Here is a 20,505-nt window from a genome sequence, read left to right as displayed (position 1 = left end):
CTCCGTCCGGATCTGAGCCTGACCCTGGAATGATCCAGCCAGGAGATGGGCCCTTTCACCTTCACTGTACAACTGCTGCCAAACGGAGCAGGGTTCCCACAACAGCCGCCACCCCGCCTCCCTCCCGACCCCCTCCCCGGGGGCTTGTATAAAACTCAAATCCACACTCCCCGGGGACGGTAGGATTGTCCCAGCGATTCCCACTTTTACAGTTAACACTTCACCTGAACCAAAACTGCAAAATGAATGCAGCGACACCTCAGAACTACCCCCACCCCCAGGAATGAGGGGGGCGGGGTAAATCCCAACCCAGTGGCTCAGGACAGACCCAGAGCCTGGCAGGAAGGGGAAGGTTGGGGGGGGGGGGTTGGGCTGGGGGTTACACAGCCTCCCGACAGTTTAATAAATAATAACAGGGCTGTGCAGAGTGTCAGACCGTTTACTGCACACACCCCCACCTGGAAGGGGCTCCATGTCACCCCACACAACCCCCTCACCCCAGACAGGTCATCGTACTCGGAGTTTCCCTCGAGCTCCCTCTATATCCTTGCCCACCCCCCGAATCACAACACCCTCCATCCCCACCCCCATACCCCCTCCCTCTCTATACCCCCATCCCAACGCCCCCGCTCCATCCTCCATCACACCCTCCCTCTCCAACCCCCATCACACTCCCTCCCTCTCCATCCTACCATCACATCCCCCTCCTTCTCCATCTCCCCCCCAATCACAACCCCCTCCCTCTCCATCTCCCCCCATCGCAACACCCTCCCTCTCCATCCCCCCATCACATCCCCCTCCCTCTTCCATCCCCCCATCACAACACGCTCCCTCTCCATCACCCCTGGCACATTCCCCTCCCTCTCCATTCCCCCTCCCTCTCCATCCCCATCATAACCCCCTCCCTCTCCACCCTCCCCATCACACTCCCTCCCTCTCCATCCTGCCATCACAACACCCTCCATCCCCCATCACATCCCCCTCCCTCTCCATCCCCCCCACATCACAACACCCTCCCTCTCCACCCCCCCATCACAACACTCTCCCTCTCAAACCCCCATCATACCCCCTCCCTCTCTATCAATTCACACCCCCCCATACCCCCATCAAAACATCCCCGCTCCATCCCCCACCACACCCTCCCTCTCTATACCACTTCATCACACTCCCTCCCTCTCCATGCCCCCATCACATACCCTCCCTCTCCATCCCCCCATCACATCTCCCCTCCGTCTCCATCCCCGATCACATCCCCCTCCCTCTCCATCCCCATCACATCCCTCTCCCTCTCCATCCCCCATCACAACACCCTCCCTCTCTAACCTCCCCATCACACTCCCTCCCTCTCCATCCTGCCATCACAACACCCTCCCTCTCCATCTTCCCCCATCACATCCCCCTCCCTCTCCATCTCCCCCCATCACATCCCCCTCCCTCTCCATCCGCCCATCACATCCCACTCCGTCTCCATCCCCCCATCACAACACCCTCCCTCTCCATCTCCCCCATCACATCCCCCTCCCTCTCTCCCCATCACAACACCCTCCCTCTCCATCACCCCCATCACATCCCCCTCCCTCTCCATCACCCTATCACATCCCCCCCTTCTCCACCTCCCCTCACATCCCCCTCCCTCTCCCCCATCACAACACCCTCCCTCTCCAACCTCCCCATCACACTCCCTCCCTCTCCATCCTGCCATCACAACACCCTCCCTCTCCATCTTCCCCCCATCATATCCCCCTCCCTCTGCCCCCATCACATCCCCCTCCCTCTCCATCCGCCCATCACATCCCACTCCCTCTCCATCCCCGTCACAATACACTCCCTCTCCATCCCCCCTCACATCCCCCTCCCTCTCCCCCATCACAACACCCTCCCTCTCCATCCACCCATCTCTCCATTCTCTGACCTCTCCCTCTCTCACCCTACAATTCCTCCGCGCTCTCCATCCATTTCTCTCTCTCCATCGCTCCCTCTCAGTCCATCCACGGTCTCCCTCCCTCCCACTATTTCACACTCCCTCTCCCTCTCTATTTCACAGTCCTTCCCTGTGTCTCTTTCACAATCTCTCCCTCCCTCTATATTTCACTCTCCCGCTCTCTATTTCACACACTCTCACAACCTGTCTCTATTTCACACTCCCTCCCTTTCTATTTCACTCCCTTTCTATTTCACACGCTCTCCCTCCGTCTCTATTTCACCCTCCCTCTCTATTTCTCACTCCCTCCCCCTCTCTATTTCACCCCCCCTCCCTATTTCACAGTCCCTCTCTCCCGCCTCCCTCATTCTGTATTTTTCTCTCGATACACCTTTTGCTCACATTTCCTCCCTCGCTGTCCATCTCCCTCTCTCTCCCCCCGACCCCTCTCTCCCGCCCCCACCCGTCTCTCCCCCCCCCCCCCCCACCCCTCTCTCTTCCACCCCTCACCCCTCTCTCTGTGTGTGTTTGGGGGGCGGTGGTGGGCGCAGGTGATGCTGTGTTCGGGAGGACCTCTCACTCCAGTCACGTCTCCCGAAGTGACCGGGGCGGCGATGCGCAGGACCGGCCTGGACACGGACTGAGGCCGGCACGAAGATGTCGTACATTCAGGTAGGGCCGGGCCACGGGGTCCCCACTGCAACCCGGGGTGGGGTGTGCACCGAACCCCCTCTCCCAGCCTGCAGCTCCCAGCCCGGAGCCCAGCTCCGGTATCAATCCCAGAGGCAGGCTCGCAGTAAAACCGCTTTACCACCATCGCCACCCCCGGGGCTCTGGGACCCTGAGCACATCAGCCTCCCGGGGTCACTGACCGCGCACACACTGACCGGGCAAGTACTGGCCGGGCACACACAGCACACACTGACCATGCACACACTGACTGCAAATACTGACCAAGCGCACACTGACCGTGAAAATACTGACTGTGCACACACCGCGCACACTGACTGTGCACACACTGACCATGCAGATACTGACCGTGCACACACAGCACACACTGACTGTGCACACACTGACCGTGCACACACAGCACAACTGACCGGGCGCACACTGACCATACACACACTGACCAAGCATGCGCTGCACATACTGACTGTGCACACACTGCACACACTTACCGTGCACACACCGTGCACACACAGCACACACTGACCATGCACATACCGTGCACACACAGACCGCGCACACACTGCACATACCGCGCACACACAGACCGCGCACACACTGCACATACTGTCCATGCACACACTTACCGTGCACACACAGCACACACTGACCATGTCCACACTGCACATACTGTCCATGCACACACTGCACATACTGTCCATGCACACACTGTCCGTGTCCACACTGCAGATACTGACCGTGCACACACTGAAGTTGCACATACTGACCGTGCACACGCTGCACACACTGACCGTGCACACACTGACCATGCACATGCAGCATACACTGACTGTGCACACGCTGCACATACTGACCGTGCACACACTGAGCACGCACACACTGACTGTGCACACACTGCACACATTCACCATGCACACACTGACTGTGCACACGCTGCACACACTGACTGTGCACTTACTGACTGTGCACACACTCACCATGCACACACTGACCGTGCACATACTGACCGTGCACACACTCACCATGCACACACTGCACACACTCACCATACACACCCTGACTGTGCGCACTGTGCACACACTGACCATGCTCACACTGCACAAACTGACCGTGCACACACTGACCGTGCACACACAGACCGTGCATACATTGACCATGCACACACTGACCGTGCACACACTGACTGTGCACACACTGCATATACTGACTGTGCACACACTGTACACACTGCACACACAGACTGTGCACACACTGTACATACTGACAGTGCGCACACTGCATATACTGACTGTGCACACACTGTACACACTGCACATACCGACTGTGCACACACTGTACATACTGACCGTGCGCACACTGACCGTGCACATACTGACTGTGCACACACTGTACACACTGACCGTGTGCACACTGACCATGCACACACTGTATGTGCACACACTGCATATACTGACTGCACACACTGTACACACTGACCGTGCGTGCACTGACCATGCACACACTGTATGTGCACACACTGCATATATTGACTGTGCACACTGTACACACTGACCGTGCGCACACTGACCATGCACATACTGACAGTGCACACACTGTACATACTGACCGTGCGCACACTGACCATGCACACACTGTACACACTGCACATACTGACTGTGCACACACTGTACATACTGACCGTGCGCACACTGACTGTGCACATACTGACTGTGCACACACTGTACATACTGACCGTACGTGCACTGACCATGCTCACACTGTATGTGCACACACTGCACATATTTACTGTGCACACACTGTACACACTGACTGTGCGCGCACTGACCATGCACACACTGTAAGTGCACACACTGCATATACTGACTGTGCACACACTGTACACACTGCACATATTGACTGTGCACACACTGAACACACTGACCGTGCAAACAACTGTTGTTTGGGAAATCTTGGTAAAGGCTTTGATAGAAACCTGCCGCTGTCTCGGACAGTTTCTTGTGGAGGTATTGCCCCGGGACCCGGAGCTGCATCGAGGATCCGGCCGCGGTTGTCATGGTGACTGCTCATTCCCACAGAATCTCTGTTCCTTTCAAGACCCGGGACGGGGGCAGTGGCCCATTATCCCCCATCCCCAACACCCACCCCCACCCCGGGCGAGGGGCAGTGACCCCCCATTACTTCTGGGCCAGGGATAGGTCCCCCCTGTTACCTTCCCACCCCCGGGACAGGGACAGTGCCCCAACCCCAGTTATCCCCCACCACCTCCCAGGACAGGGGCAGTGCCACTGCCACCCCCCCCCCATTACCCCTCACGCCCACCTCCCTGGCCCAGAGACAGTGCCCTCCCCCCATTATCCTACGAGGTCCATGGGCAGTACCCCCCCATTAACCCCCACTCCCAGGACAGCCCCATTACCCCCGCCCTCAGGTCCACCCCAGGACCGCCTCAACCTTACTTCATGATGTGTGTGTGCTGGGGAGGGCGAATGGGGGGAGGCTATTGAAAAGGGAGTGTATTTGATTCAAACTAAATTGTTTCTTTCTCCCTTTACCCTCCCCCCGACCCCCACTTTCTAAAAGGACAGTTGGAACCAATAGACCAGGTGAGCCTGATCCCCAGGACACCCCTCTCCCCCTCAGGGTGGGCCCCCACCCATACAGGCTCTCTACCCAAAGCGGGTGGGCAAAAGAGGGTGTGGGGAGGGTTAAAGGGGTTGGGAGGATAATGGAAGAGAGGGTGTGGGGAAGGTTAAGGGGGTGGGGGAAGGTGAGAGAGGGTGTGGGGAGGGTAATGGGGATTGGGGAATGGGAGAGAGGGTGTGGGATGTGGGCAGGATTAAGAGGGTGAGGGTGTGGGGAGGGTTAAGAGGGTGAGGGAGTGGGAGAGAGGGTGTGGGGAGGGTAATTGGGGTTGAGGGAGTGGGAGAGAGGGTGTGGGGAGGGTTAAGAGTGTGAGGGAATGGGAGCGAGGGTGTTGCGAGGGTAATGGGGGTTGGTGGAGTGGGAGAGAGGGTGTGGGGAGGGTAATGGGGGTTGGGGGAGTGGGAGAGAGGATGTGGGGAGGGTTAAGAGGGTGAGGGAATGGGAGTGAGGGTGTTGTGAGGGTAATGGGGGTTCAGGGAGTGGGAGAGAGGGTGTGAGGAGGGTTAAGAGGGTGAGGAAATGGGAGAGAGGGTGTGGGGAGGGTAATGGGGGTTGGGGGAGTGGGAGAGAGGGTGTGGGGAGGGTTAAGAGGGTGAGGGAGTGGGAGACAGAGTATAGGGTGTGTTAAGAGTGTGAGGGAGTAGGAGAGAGGGAGTGGGGAGGGTAATGGGTGTTGGGGAGTGGGAGAGAGGGGGTGGAGTGGGTTAAGAGGGTGAAGGAGTGGGAGAGAGGGTAAGGAGAGGGTAATGGGGGTTGTGGAGTCTGGGAGAGAGAGTGTGGGGAAGGTAATGGGGGTTGGGTAGTGGGAGGGAGGGTGTGGGGTGGGTTAAGAGGGTGAGGGAGTGGGCTAGAGGGTGTGAGGAGGTGAATGGTAGAGAGGGTGTGGGGAGGGTAACGGGGGTTGGAGAATGTGGGAGAGAGGGTGTGGGGAAGGTTATGGGGGTTGGGGAGTGGGAGAGAGGATGTGGGGCAGGTGATGAGTGTTGGGGAGCAGGAGAGAGGGGGTGGGGACGGTAATGGGGGCTTTGGAATGGGAGAGAGGGTATGGGGAGTGTTAAGAGAGGGGATGGGAATGGTATTGGGGGTTGGGGAGTGGAAGGGAGGATATGGGGAGGGTAATGGGGGTTGGGGAGTGGGAGAGAGGGTGTGGGGAGGGTAAATGGGGGTTGGGGAGTGGGAGAGAGGGTGTGGGGAGGGTAATGGGGTTTGGGGAGTGGGAGAGAGGGTGTGGAGAGGGTAATGGGGGTTGGGGAGTGGGAGAGAGGGTGTGGGGAGGGTAATGGGGGTTGGGGAGTGGGAGAGAGGGTGTGGAGAGGGTAATGGAGGTTGGGGAGTGGGAGAGAGGGTGTGGAGAGGGTAATGGGGGTTGGGGAGTGGGAGAGAGGGTGTGGAGAGGGTAATGGGGGTTGGGGAGTGGGAGGGAGGGTATGGGGAGGGTAATGGAGGTTGGGGAGTGGGAGGGAGGGTATGGGGAGGGTAAATGGGGGTTGGGGAGTGGGAGAGAGGGTGTGGAGAGGGTAATGGGGGTTGGGGAGTGGGAGAGAGGGTGTGGAGAGGGTAATGGAGGTTGGGGAGTGGGAGGGAGGATGTAGGGAGGGTAATGGGGTTTGGGGAGTGGAAGGGAGGGTGTGGGGAGGGTAATGGGGGTTGGGGAGTGGGAGAGAGGGTGTGGAGAGGGTAATGGGGGTTGGGGAGTGGGAGAGAGGGTATGGGGAGGGTAATGGGGGTTGGGGAGTGTGAGAGAGGGTATGGGGAGGGTAATGGGGGTTGGGGAGTGGGAGAGAGGGTATGGGGAGGGTAATGGGGGTTGGGGAGTGGGAGAGAGGGTGTGGAGAGGGTAATGGGGGTTGGGGAGTGGGAGAGAGGGTGTGGAGAGGGTAATGGAGGTTGGGGAGTGGGAGGGAGGATGTAGGGAGGGTAATGGGGGTTGGGGAGTGGAAGGGAGGATGTAAGGAGGGTAATGGGGGTTGGGGAGTGGGAGAGAGGGTGTGGAGAGGGTAGTGGAGGTTGGGGAGTGGGAGGGAGGATGTAGGGAGGGTAATGGGGGTTGGGGAGTGGGAGAGAGGGTGTGGAGAGGGTAATGGAGGTTGGGGAGTGGGAGGGAGGATGTAGGGAGGGTAATGGGGGTTGTGGAGTGGGAGAGAGGGTGTGGGGAGGGTAATGGGGGTTGGGTAGTGGGAGGGAGGATGTAGGGAGGGTAATGGGGGTTGTGGAGTGGGAGAGAGGGTGTGGGGGTTGGGGAGTGGGAAAGAGGGTGTGGGGAGATGGGCAGGGTGGGCTAGCAGGGGCTGTGAGCATGTGGCATGGAGAGTGTGGAGGAGGGGAGGCTGGAGACGTGAGGAGGGGAGAGTGGGGAGGAGAACAGGTGGGTGGGAGAGTGGGAGTATGGGCATTGGAGGGATGTATTGTGTGCTCTGCTCAATTGCAGGTGTGTTTTCCGTTTGCCAAAGCAGGGCTTTCTGTCCAGAGTGTCGGATTTACTCCTGTGCAGGTGGACATGCAGGAAGTGCTGCGAGAAATGCCTGGACTGGAGCTGCTGCCAGCCTGCGGAGGATGAGGTGGAGATTCTGGGACCATTCCCTGCTCAGACCCCTCCCTGGCTGTAAGTCTCATCGGAAATGGGCTCATTGTTGTAGCAGCCAGGGGCTCCTTTCAGCCTGGGTGCTCAGTGTGTGTCCTCCACTTCTTACCCCCAGGCTGTTGGCAGTGATCCACTGAGATCTGTGTCTCTGGCCAATCAAATAACTGGATGCTGGCAGGATGTGTGTGTGTGTGTGTGTGTGTGTGTGTGTGTGTGTGTGTGTGTGTGTGTGTGTGTGTGTATAGATGTGTGTGAGAGTTTTAGAGTGTGTGTATGTGTGAGTGTTACAGCGTGTGTGTTTGTGTGTGTGTGTGTATGTATATCTATGGAACTCTGACCAGACCCTAGTGGGAGAGCAGTGTGACGGTGATAGGGTTAGTGAGCAGGAACTGCTGGCATTTTATCACCATCACAACATTACGACAGCAAGGGTCCCCAGAGCCACAGATACATTATTAACCAAGAGAAACCAGTGAAGATTTTAGATCAATGTTGTACACAGATGGAGACCTGACCACTTTAATGCAACATGGGAGATTTGAACAGGCCAAAGTACAAAAGTACAAAACAGGCCTAATTTGTATAAGACAATAAAATGTCAGGCTGGATGAACACAGCAGGCCCAGCAGCATCTCAGGAGCACAAAAGCTGACGTTTCAGGCCTAGACCCTTCATCAGAGAGGGGGTGGGGTGAGGGTTCTGGAATAAATAGGGAGAGAGGGGGAGGCGGAACGAAGATGGAGAGAAAAGAAGATAGGTGGAGAGGAGAGTATAGGTGGGGAGGTAGGGAGGGGATAGGTCAGTCCAGGGAAGACAGACAGGTCAAGCAGGTGGGATGAGGTTAATAGGTAGATGGGGGTGCGGCTTGGGGTGGGAGGAAGGGATGGGTGAGAGGAAGAACAGGTTAGGGAGGCAGAGAGAGGTTGGACTGGTTTTGGGATGCAGTGGGTGGAGGGGAAGAGCTGGGCTGGTTGTGTGGTGCAGTGGGGGGAGGGGACGAACTGGGCTGGTTTAGGGATGCGGTGGGGGAAGGGGAGATTTTGAAGCTGGTGAAGTCCACATTGATACCATTGGGCTGCAGGGTTCCCAAGCGGAATATGAGTTGCTGTTCCTGCAACCTTCGGGTGGCATCATTTGTGGCACTGCAGGAGGCCCATGATGGACATGTCATCTAAAGAATGGAAGGGGGTGTGGAAATGGTTTGCGACTGGGAGGTGCAATTGTTTGTTGCGAACTGAGCGGAGGTGTTCTGCAAAGTGGTCCCCAAGCCTCCACTTGGTTTCTCCAATGTAGAGGAAGCCACACCGGGTACAATGGATGCAGCATACCACATTGGCAGATGTGTAGGTGAACCTCTGCTTAATATGGAAAGTCATCTTGGGGCCTGGGATGGGGGTGAGGGAGGAGGTGTGGGGGCAAGTGTAGCATTTTCTGCGGTTGTAACATTTTCTGCGGTTGCAGGGGAAGCTGCTGGGTGTGGGAGGGTTGGAGGGCAGTGTGGAGCGAACAAGGGAGTCACGGAGTCCGCCTGCCCCTCTCTCCCTATTTATTCCAGAACCCTCACCCCATCCCCCTCTCTGATAAAGGGTCTAGGCCCGAAACGTCAGCTTTTGTGCTCCTGAGATGCACCTGGGCCTGCTGTGTTGATCCAACCTCACATTTTATTGTCATGGATTCTCCAGCATCTGCAGTTCCCATTGTCACTAATTTGTATAATCTCTTCTTGTAATGTCGATGAGGACAGCTCAGTACTGGCCTGGGATGGAAACGTAATCAGAAAGATGTAGCTTTCAAACATCAGAAAGATGTTTGGCTTGTCCTAGGATGGATGTGTTGTCCCAATCAAAGTGGTGTCCTTCCTTATCTGTATGTAAGGATACGAGTGATAGTGGGTCATGTCTTTTTGTGGCTAGTTGATGTTCATGTATCCTGGTGGCTAGCTTTCTGCCTGTTTGTCCAATGTAGTGTTTGTCACAGTTCTTGCAAGGTATTTTGTAGATGACGTTCGTTTTATTTGTTGTCTGTATAGGGTTTTTTAAGTTCATTAGCTGCTGTTTTAGTGTGTTGGTGGGTTTGTGGGCTACCCTGATGCCAAGGGGTCCGAGTAGTCTGGCAGTCATTTCCAAGATGTCTTTGATGTAGGGGAGAGTGGTTATGGTTTCTGAGCCCGTTTTGTCTGTTTGTTTGGGTTTGTTGCTGAGAACTTGTCGGACTATGTTCATTGGGTACCCGTTCTTTTTGAATATGCTGTATAGGTGATTTTCTTCTGCTCTTCGTAGTTCCTCTGGTAGCCACATCCATCCTAGGACAAGCCAAACAGAGACACACACGAGAATTCCTAGAGGCGTGGCATTCCAATCGGAACTCCATCAACAAACACATTGATTTGGAGCCCATCTACCACCCTCTGAGAAAAAGAACAGGAAATGACATCACCAACACAGGAAATGACACAAACACAGGAAATGACATCACCAACCCAAGGAAACCTAAACAGATAAATAGAAAGCGGGACATAACACCAGCGCTTCACTGGAGGCTCATTGATGATGCTACCTAGAATGGTGACAAAATGGCTGAAAATGAACCTTCCAGCTCAGTGAGCAAATATACATCCAGAACCTCAACCTGAGCTACAAATCTTCTCAAAACTCGCTATAATCAGAAAGGTTCACCCCTAGACTCCCAACAAAGATAAGACTGAATTTGGGAGATAACATGTAGGGGAAGATAAGAAGGAATCAAGGGCTACGGGGAGAGTGCAGGGAAATGGAGTTAAAATACCCATCAGCCATGATTTAAATGGTGGAGTGGACTTGATGGGCCGAATGGCCTTACTTCCACTCCTATGTCTTATGGTCTTATGGTTGGAGACTGATTTGTATGGACAGGGCCAAAGAAGGAGTTCTTTGAAGAGAGTAATGTTAGGAGATTTGAAAGCGAGTACAGAGGGACCTCATTGTCATTACCAGCTACCACAGAGAAAGGGAGCAGAGGAGGAGTTGGATGGTCAAGAGTTTGGTGAAAGTAGAATTGAGACAGAAAGGTTGGGGGGTTCGTGTTAGAAGGGTGTGAGGTGAGATTGTAGATCAGTTAGAAACAGATACAACCTCACATTTAGGCAGCACTCCACAACAGCTTGCTATCATAAAAGGTGAAATCGCTGGGCCTACATTGTAATGTAAGTAAATAGTTATGCAGAAAACCTTTATAGCACTAATTCTACCCTAATTATCTATTTCTATTCACTCATTGCTCATGGGCATTGCTGGCCAGCAGTTCTTGCCCATTTCTAGTTGCCCTTGAGAAGGTGTTAGTGAGCTGCCTTCGTGAACCACTACAGTTCACCTGCTGTGTGTTAACCCACAGAGTCCTTAGGGAGGGAATTCCTGGATTTTGACCCAGTGACTCTGAAGGAACAGTTACGTATTTCCAAGTCAGGAGGGTGAGTGGCTTGGAGGGGAACTTGCAGGGGGTATTGTCCCCATGTATCTGCTGCCCTTGTCCTTCTAGATAGAAGTGGTCATGGGTTTGGAAAGTGCTTTCTAAGGATCCTTGGTGAATTTCTGTAGTCTAGAACAAAGAAAATTACAGCACAGGAACAGGCCCTTCAGTCCTCCAAGAATGCACTGACTCAGGTCCTCTATCTAAACCTGTCGCCTATTTTCCAAGGATCTGTATCCCTCTGCTCCCTGCCCATTCATGTATCTGTCTGCAATACATCTTAAATGATGCTATTGTGCCCGACTCTACCACCTCCACTGGCAATGCGTTCCAGGCACCCACCACCCTCTGCGTAAAGAACTTTCCATGCATATCTCCCTTAAAATTTTCCCCTCTCACCTTGAAATTGTGCCCCCTAGTAATTGAGTCCCCCACTCTGGGAAAATCTTCTTGCTATCCACCCTGTCTATACCCCTCATGATTTTGTGGACCTCAATCAGGTCCCCCGTCAATCTCCGTCTTTCTAATGTAAATGATCCTAATCTCCTCAACCTTTCTTCATAGCTAGTGCCCTCCATACCAGGCAACATCCTGGTGAACCTCCTCTGCACCCTCTCCAAAGCATCCACATCCTTTTGGTAACGTGACAACCAGAGCTGCGCGCAGTATTCCAAATGTGATTGAACCCGTGCTCAAGGATGCTGCAAATATATCTGTTAAGGCCCCAGCTATTTCCTTTTTCACGTCCCTCAGAAACCTGGGATAGATCCCATCCAGACCTGGAGACTTGTCTACCCTGATGCCTTTTAGAATATCCATCACTACCCCCTCCTTATGCCAACTTGACTGAGAGTAATCAAATATCTATCTCTGATCTCAGCATCCGTCATGTCCCTCTCCTCGGTGAAACCTGACGCAGAGTATTAAGAATCTCGCTCATTTTCTCTGACTCCTCGCATGACTTCCCTCCTTTGTCCTTGAGTGGGCCAACCCTTTCTCTAATTACCCTCTTGCTCCTTATGTATGAATAAAAGGCTTTGGGATTTTCCTTAACCCTGTTTGCTAAAGATATTTCACGATCCCTTTTAGCCCTCTTAATTCCTCATTTCAGATTGGTCCTACTTTCCTGATATTTTTCCAAAACTTGGTCAGTTTTCAGTCACCTAGACCTTATGTATGCTTCCTTTCTCCTCTTTGCTAGTCTCACAATTTCACCTGTCATCCATGATTCCCTAATGTTGCCCTTTCTAGTCCTCATTTTCACAGGGATATGTCTGTCCTGCACTCTATTTAACCTCTCTTTAAAAGCCTCTCACATATCAAATGTGGATTTACCTTCAAACAGCTGCTCCCAATCTACATTCCCCAGCTCCTGCCGTATTTTGCTACAGTTGGCCTTCCCCCAATTTAGCACTCTTCCTTTAGGACCACTCACATCTTTGTCCATCAGTATTCTGAAACTTACAGAAATGTGATCACCATTCCCAAAGTAATCCCTACTGAAACTTCAACCATCTGGCCGGGCTCATTCCCCAGCACTAGGTCCAGTCTGACGCCTTCCCAAGTTGGACTATTTACATTCTGCTCTAGAAAACCCTCCTCACAAATTCTGCTCCATCTAAACCGCTAACACTAAGTGCATCCCAGTCAATTCTGGGAAAATTAAAATCTCCAATCACCACCACCCTGTTGCTCCTACACCTTTCCATAATCTGTCTACATATTTGTGCCTCTATCTCACACTTGCTGTTGGGAGGCCTGTAGTACAGCCCCAACATTGTTAACACACCCTTCCTATTTCTGAGCTCTGCCTCTATTGCCTCACTGCTCGTGTTCTGCATAGTGCCCTCCTTCAGCACAGCTGTGATAGCCTCTTTGACCAAAAATGCAACTACTCCACACCTCCACCCCTTTTACCTCCTCCTCTATCCCGCCTGAAGCATCTATATCCTCGGATATTTAGTTGCCAATCTTGCCCTTCCCTCAACCAAGTCTCAGTAACAGCAATAATATCATACTCCCAGGTACGAATCCAAGCCCTAAAATTCATCTGCCTTACTTACTATGCTTCTTGCATTAAAACAAATGCACCTCAGACCACCTGTCCCTCGGTGTTCATCATCTGCTCCCCGACTACTATTCCCTTTAGTCACACTGACTCCATTATCCAGTTCCTTACAGGTTTTAGTTACTACCTCCTTAATGACCACTAATCTCATTTGGTTCCCATCCCCCTGCCACATTAGTTTAAACCCTCCCCAACAGCATTAGGAAAAACAGCCCCTAGGACATTGGTTCCAGTCCTGCCCAGGTGTAGACCGTCCAATTTGTAATAGTCCCACCTCCCCAGAACCGGCCCCAATACCCAAAAATCTGAATCCCTCCCTCCTGCACCATCTCTCGAGCCACGCATTCATCCTGGCTATTCTTTCATTTCTGCACTGACTAGCATGTGGCACAGGTAGCAATCCTGAGATTACTACCTTTGAGGTCCTACTTTTTAACTTGGCTCCTAACTCCCTAAATTCTGCTTGTAGGATCTCATCCCGTTTTCTACCTACATCATTGGTGCCTATATGCACCACGACAGCTGGCTGTTCACCCTCCCCCTTCAGAATGTTCTGCAGCTGATCTGAGACATCCCTGATCCGTGCACTTGGGAGGCAACATACCATTCAGGAATCTTATTTTCAACCACAGAACGGCCTAGCTACTCCCCTGACAATCGAATCCCCTCTGACTAAAGCCCTTCCACTCTTTTTCCTGCCCTTCTGTACAGCAGAGCCAGCCATGGTGCCATGAACCTGGCTACTGCTGCCTTCCTCTGGTGAGCCATCTCCCCCAACAGTATCCAAAATGGAATACCTGTTTTGGAGGGAGATGACCGCAGGGGACACCTGCACTGCCTTCCTGCTCTTTCTCTGCCTTTTGGTCACCCATTCCCTTTCTTCCCCAGCAATCCTAATCTGCGGTGTGACCAATTTGCTGAATGTGCTATCCACAATGCCCTCAGCATTGCGTATGCTCCAAAATGAGCCCACTCGCAGCTCCAGAGCCGTCATGTGGTCTAACAAGAGCTGCAGCTGGACACACTTCCTGCACGTGCCGGAGTCAGGGACATCAGCCGTGTCCCTGAGCTCCCACATTGAGCAAGACCAGCACAACACGGGTCTGGGATCTCCTGCCATTTTTACTCTTAAGCTTAACTTAGTCCTGCTCTAATATCAAATACTAGACAAATGAAATGAAAAAAAAATTGCCCCAAATCACTCTACTTACCAGCACACAATTAAAAAAGAAGAAAAAGAAAACCCTTACGCTATCCACACACCAGAGTCTCTTTTTTTGGTCAGAGAATGAGGACGGGTGGGAGATACTACATGTGTAGTATCTCGGGTTCAGCCACTGCCCAGATACATCAGTTCACTCACGTTCTGAGAGCGTAATTCGACTCCCACTCAGCTCTGCTGCCGAAATGAAGAACTTACCTCCCGTCAGGCCCCTGGCCTTCGCTGTCCCCGCTCCCGCTCTGTCTTGTCACTGGTGTGCACCGCTGCTGCACACCAGTGGAGGAGGGAGTGGACGTTTGTCAATGGGCCAGTGAAGTGGGCTGTTTTGTCCTGGATGGTGTCAAGCTTCTTGAGTGTTGTTGGAGCTGCCCCCATCCAGGCAGGTGAGGAGTATTCCGTCACACTCCTGACTTGTGTCTTGTAGATGGCGGACAAATTTTGGGGAGTCAGGAGGTGAGTTACTCGCTACAGGATTCATAGCCTCTGACCTGCTCTTGTGGTCACTGTTGTTAAAGGAGATAGCTCGTTTGTGTGTATGACAGGAATAATAAATGTGGTACAATGAAATAAGTTGAAGGCCAGATTGTAAAACTATCAACTTCAACATCTGTTTGAATCCTTTTGCTGTCATTATAGAAAAATGTTCCACTATATCAGAGCAAATTCAGGAATAACAATGACAGGCACCACCAAATAAAATTTTAAAGACAAAACAAGTTGGCAGAACCATATTGAGCAAGGTATTTTGCAGTGCTGTATAATTCATTAAGTAAACGGTGTTTCATAAGCGTACTTTAGAATAATAAAAAACCTTCTTGATTGAACAGAATAAATGATCGCAACACTGACCAGGAAACGGATGCTGAGAATGCTAACAGCAATCCTCCACCAACTCCCCAAGGCATCTTTCCTGACAGGAAGAGTTCCTCAGATACGTCACGGTCCATCTACAGCTTTACAAGACGAATTTCAAGTAAGATTGAGATGCATTAAATGTATTTCTGTTGACGTGCTGTGTTGAACACTGGACCAGAGGGAGACCATTAATCTCATCAAACCTCTTTTACCATTCAATCAGATCATGACTGATTTTCATTTTAGTTCCATGAACTGTTAATGGAATCGAAACCTGTTGGTGGATCCGAAACCAAAACACATCGCTGTTCTTTGCTGAGAGAGTTTAATTACTTGCACAGAATCACAGCTCTCACCCCACACCCTATGCCCCAGTTGTCCTCTATTTCTGTGTGCTCAAAAATAATTAATAGTCACCACCTGGTTCTCTTAACACTGAACAAAGTAATTGACTTTACAGCAATATGTAGCTGTTTTGATTCTGTAAGGTTTAATTCCTCTGCTTAATGAAAATCCTTTGCTCTCAGATTTGAAATGTTCAATTTGTGCTCAGTGACAGCAAGCTTTTTGTGGGAGAAATTTCCAGATTTCCAACCGTTTTGTGTTAGGAAGTGTTTGTATACTGGATGTGAGTTTGCTCGCTGAGCTGGAAGGTTAGTTTTCAGACGTTTCGTCACCATTCTAGGTAGCATCATCAATGAGCCTCCGACGAAGCGCTGGTGTTATGTCCCGCTTTCTATTTATCTGGTTAGGTTTCCTTGAGTTGGTGATGTCACTTCCTGTTCTTTTTCTCAGAGGATGGTAGATTGGCTCCAAATCAATGTGTTTGTTGATGGAGTTCCTGTTGGAATGCCATGCTTCTAGGAATTCTCGTGCATGTCTCTGGCTTGTCCTAGGATGGAGGTGTTGTCCCAATCAAAGTGGTATCCTTCCTCATCTGTATGTAAGGATACGAGTGATAGTGGGTCATGTTGTTTTGTGGCTAGTTGATGTTCATGTATCCTGGTGGCTAGCTTCCTGCCAGTTTGTCCAATGTCGTGTTTGTCACAGTTCTTGCAAGGTATTTTGTAGATGACGTTCGTTTTATTTGTTGTCTGTATAGGGTCTTTTAAGTTCATTAGCTGCTGTTTTAGGGCTCAGAAACCATAACCACGCTCCCCTACATCAAAGACATTTCCGAAATGACTGCCAGACTACTCGGACCCCTTGGCATTACAAACCCACCAACACACTAAAACAGCAGCTAATGAACTTAAAAAACCCTATACAGACAACAAATAAAACGAACGTCATCTACAAAATACCTTGCAAGAACTGTGACAAACACTACATTGGACAAACTGGCAGGAAGCTAGCCACCAGGATACATGAACATCAACTAGCCACAAAACGACATGACCCACTATCACTCGTATCGTTCCATACAGATGAGGAAGGACACCACTTTGATTGGGACAACACATCCACCCTAGGACAAGCCAAACAGAGACATGCACGAGAATTCCTAGAAGCATGGCATTCCAACCGGAATTCCATCAACAAACACATTGATTTGGAGCCAATCTACCATCCTCTGAGAAAAAGAACAGGAAATGGCATCACCAACCCAAGGAAACCTAACCAGATAAATAGAAAGCGGGACATAACACCAGCGCTTCGTCGGAGGCTCACTGATGATGTTACCTAGAATGGTGACGAAACGTCTGAAAACTAACCTTCCAGCTCAGCGAGCAAACTCACATCCAGAACCTCAACCTGAGCTACAAATCTTCTCAAAACTCGCTAGTGTTTGTATACATCGCCCCTGGTTGGCATTACTCCAATTTTCAGATTCTGCCCTCTTGTTGTAGATTACTTAGCCAGAGAAAATAGCTTCTGTCTTTATCTGTCCCATTACATCCTTTCATCAACAACATTATTTCAATTTTAACATCTTTAATTTTCTAGACTCACAAGAATACAAATAGTCTATGCAACCCGTTCTTGCAAATCTTTAAGTGCATCAACATTTTTGATTTGTCCAGCTGCTATTTTATTCCAAACTGGATGTGCTGATATTGAGGTGAAATGTAACAACTAATGTTGATTTAGGAGTTATTTGCAGATTATGTCGTCCCAATTCACATTTCAATGACCCCTGAAGGGGGGGTTAGTTTTGTTCTTAATGTTTGATGTATCCTGTCTGATAATATGAAAAGTAATGGATAGCTTGAAATGACTGCACATAGAATAATGTATCAGTGATAATGGGAACTGCAGATGCTGGAGAATCCAAGATAACAAAGTGTGGAGCTGGATGAACACAGCAGGCCAAGCAGCATCTCAGGAGCACAAGAGCACACAGAATAATGATGGTTTAAGATTTTAACACAAAGGATGGGTGAGATTAGTTACAAAATAGTAACCACTTGAGAATATTTGTGTACAGGGAATATTTAATTTGGAGTAATCACCTGAAGTGGGTTAGAAACAGAGTAAATAAAATCTTCAAATAATCTCTGTGGCTTCATGCACTGTGGGACTGAAACATGCAGTTTGCATTAATGTCGAGGAATGAGCTGTCACAGCAGACTTGTGAGGTTTTGCTGTCCATGTAGAGACTGGTAGATATGGTGGTTTTAGTTTGGAGTATATTCTGCTTAATACTGACTTGTTGCATTTTGTGTCTTGCAACTTCAGAGGCAGAATGAGACATATTTATATTCGTTTTATTAGAACATAGAACATAGAACAGTACAGCACAGAACAGGCCCTTCAGCCCACGATGTTGTGCCGACCATTGATCCTCATGTACGCACCCTCAAATTTCTGTGACCATATACATGTCCAGCAGTCTCTTAAATGACCCCAATGACCTTGCTTCCACAACTGCTGCTGGCAACGCATTCCATGCTCTCACAACTCTCTGCGTAAAGAACCTGCCTCTGACATCCCCTCGATACTTTCCACCAACCAGCTTAAAACTATGACCCCTCGTGCTAGCCATTTCTGCCCTGGGAAATAGTCTCTGGCTATCAACTCTATCTATGTCTCTCATTATCTTGTATACCTAATTAGGTCCCCTCTCCTCCTCCTTTTCTCCAATGAAACAAGTCCGATCTCAGTCAACCTCTCTTCATAAGATAAGCCCTCCAGTTCAGGCAGTATCCTGGTAAACCTCCTCTGAACCCTCTCCAAAGCATCCACATCTTTCCTATAATAGGGTGACCAGAACTGGACACAGTATTCCAAGTGCGGTCTAACCAATGTTTTATAGAGCTGCAACAAGATCTCACGACTCTTAAACTCAATCCCCCTGTTAATGAAAGCCAAAACACCATATACTTTCTTAACAACCCTGTCCACTTGGGTGGCCATTTTAAGGGATCTATGTATCTGCACACCAAGATCCCTCTGTTCCTCCACACTGCCAAGAATCCTATCCTTATTCCTGTACTCAGCTTTCAAATTTGACTTTCCAAAATGCATCACCTCGCATTTATCCAGGTTGAACTCCATCTGCCACCTCTCAGCCCATCTCTGCATCCTGTCAATGTCCCGCTGCAGCCTACAACAGCCCTCTACACTGTCAACGACACCTCCGACCTTTGTGTCGTCTGCAAACTTGCTGACCCATCCTTCAATCCCCTCATCCAAGTCATTAATAAAAATTATAAACAGTAGAGGCCCAAGGACAGAGCCCTGTGGAACCCCACTCACCACTGACTTCCAGGCAGAATATTTTCCTTCTACTACCACTCGCTGTCTTCTGTTGGCCAGCCAATTCTGTACCCAGACAGCTAAGTTCCCCTGTATCCCATTCCTCCTGACCTTCTGAATGAGCCTACCATGGGGAACCTTATCAAATGCCTTGCTGAAGTCCATATACACCACATCCACAGCTCGACCCTCATCAAATTTTCTAATCACATCCTCAAAGAACTCGATAAGGTTTGTGAGGCATGACCTGCCCCTCACAAAGCCGTGTTGACTGCATTTAATCAAGCCACGCTCTTCCAGATGGTCATAAATCCCTCAGAATCCTTTCTAACACCTTGCAGACGACAGACGTGAGACTTACTGGTCTGTAATTGCCGGGGATTTCCCTATTTCCTTTCTTGAAGAGAGGAATTACATTTGCCTCTCTCCAGTCCTCAGGTACGACTCCAGTGGAGAGCGAGGATGCAAAGATCTTCGCAAGTGGTGAAGCAATTGCATTTTTCATTTCCCATAGCAGCCGAGGACAAATCTGGTCCGGGCCTGGCGACTTGTCAATCTTAATGTTTGACAAAATTTTCAGCACATCAGCTTCCTCTATCTCTATCCATTCCAGCATGCACACCTACTCTTCAAAGGTTTCATTCACTACAAAGTTCGTTTCTTTCGTAAAGACAGAAGCAAAAAACTCATTTAGGGCTTCCCCTACCTCCTCAGACTCCACACACAAGTTCCCTATGCTATCCCTGATCGGCCCTACTCTTTCTTTGATCATTCTCTTATTCCTCACGTAAGTGTAAAATGCCTTTGTGTTTTCCCGGATTCCTTCTGCCAAGCCTTTCTCGTGCCCCCTCCTGGCTCTCCTCAGACCATTTTTGAGCTCCTTCCTTGCCTGCGTGTAATCCTCTCTAGCTGAACTTGACCCTAGCTTCCTCCACCTTATGTAAGCTACCTTCTTCCTTTTGACGAGAAGCTCCACCGCTCTCGTCATCCAAAGTTCCTTTATCTTACCCCTTCTTGCCTGTCTCAGAGGGACATATTTACTCATCACTCGCAACAACTGTTCCTTAAACAGTCTCCACATGTCTATAGTGCCTTTACCATGGAACAATTGCTCCCAGTCCATGCTTCCTAACTCATGTCTAATCGCATCATAGTTTCCTCTTCCCCAATTAAATATCCTCCCATTTTGCCTAATCCTCTCCTTCTCCACAGCTATGTAGAATGTGAGGCAGTTATGGTCACTATCACCAAAATGCTCTCCCACCACAAGATCTGATACCCGCCCTGGCTTGTTTCCGAGCACCAAGTCTAGAATGGCCTCTCCCCGCATCGGCCTTTCAACGTACTGAGTTAGGAAACCCTCCTGAACACACCTTACAAAAACA

At 50.6% G+C, this 20,505-nt stretch overlaps 1 protein-coding gene across 2 annotated transcripts in view; it reads left to right on the top strand.

The window, feature by feature from the left end:
* The first annotated feature begins 2,463 nt into the window (after positions 1 to 2,463).
* The window catches only part of syt17 (synaptotagmin XVII), an 81,136-nt gene continuing 63,094 nt past the window's right edge, over positions 2,464 to 20,505 (top strand). Inside the window, exons 1-4 of one of the 2 annotated variants that reach the window (XM_059654202.1) lie at positions 2,464 to 2,593; positions 5,194 to 5,211; positions 7,705 to 7,853; positions 15,394 to 15,539. In XM_059654202.1, coding sequence (XP_059510185.1) covers positions 2,579 to 2,593; positions 5,194 to 5,211; positions 7,705 to 7,853; positions 15,394 to 15,539 — 328 coding nt within the window. In that variant the 5' untranslated portion in view covers positions 2,464 to 2,578. Of the gene's footprint in view, positions 2,594 to 5,193; positions 5,212 to 7,701; positions 7,854 to 15,393; positions 15,540 to 20,505 lie in introns of both variants that reach the window. The other variant, XM_059654201.1, reaches the window with a different exon arrangement.

The sequence above is a fragment of the Stegostoma tigrinum genome, chromosome 23 (assembly GCF_030684315.1).
Source record: "Stegostoma tigrinum isolate sSteTig4 chromosome 23, sSteTig4.hap1, whole genome shotgun sequence".
Taxonomy (NCBI): domain Eukaryota; kingdom Metazoa; phylum Chordata; class Chondrichthyes; order Orectolobiformes; family Stegostomatidae; genus Stegostoma; species Stegostoma tigrinum.
Note: the sequence above shows the minus strand (reverse complement) of the source record. Positions and strands in the feature narration are given on the sequence as shown.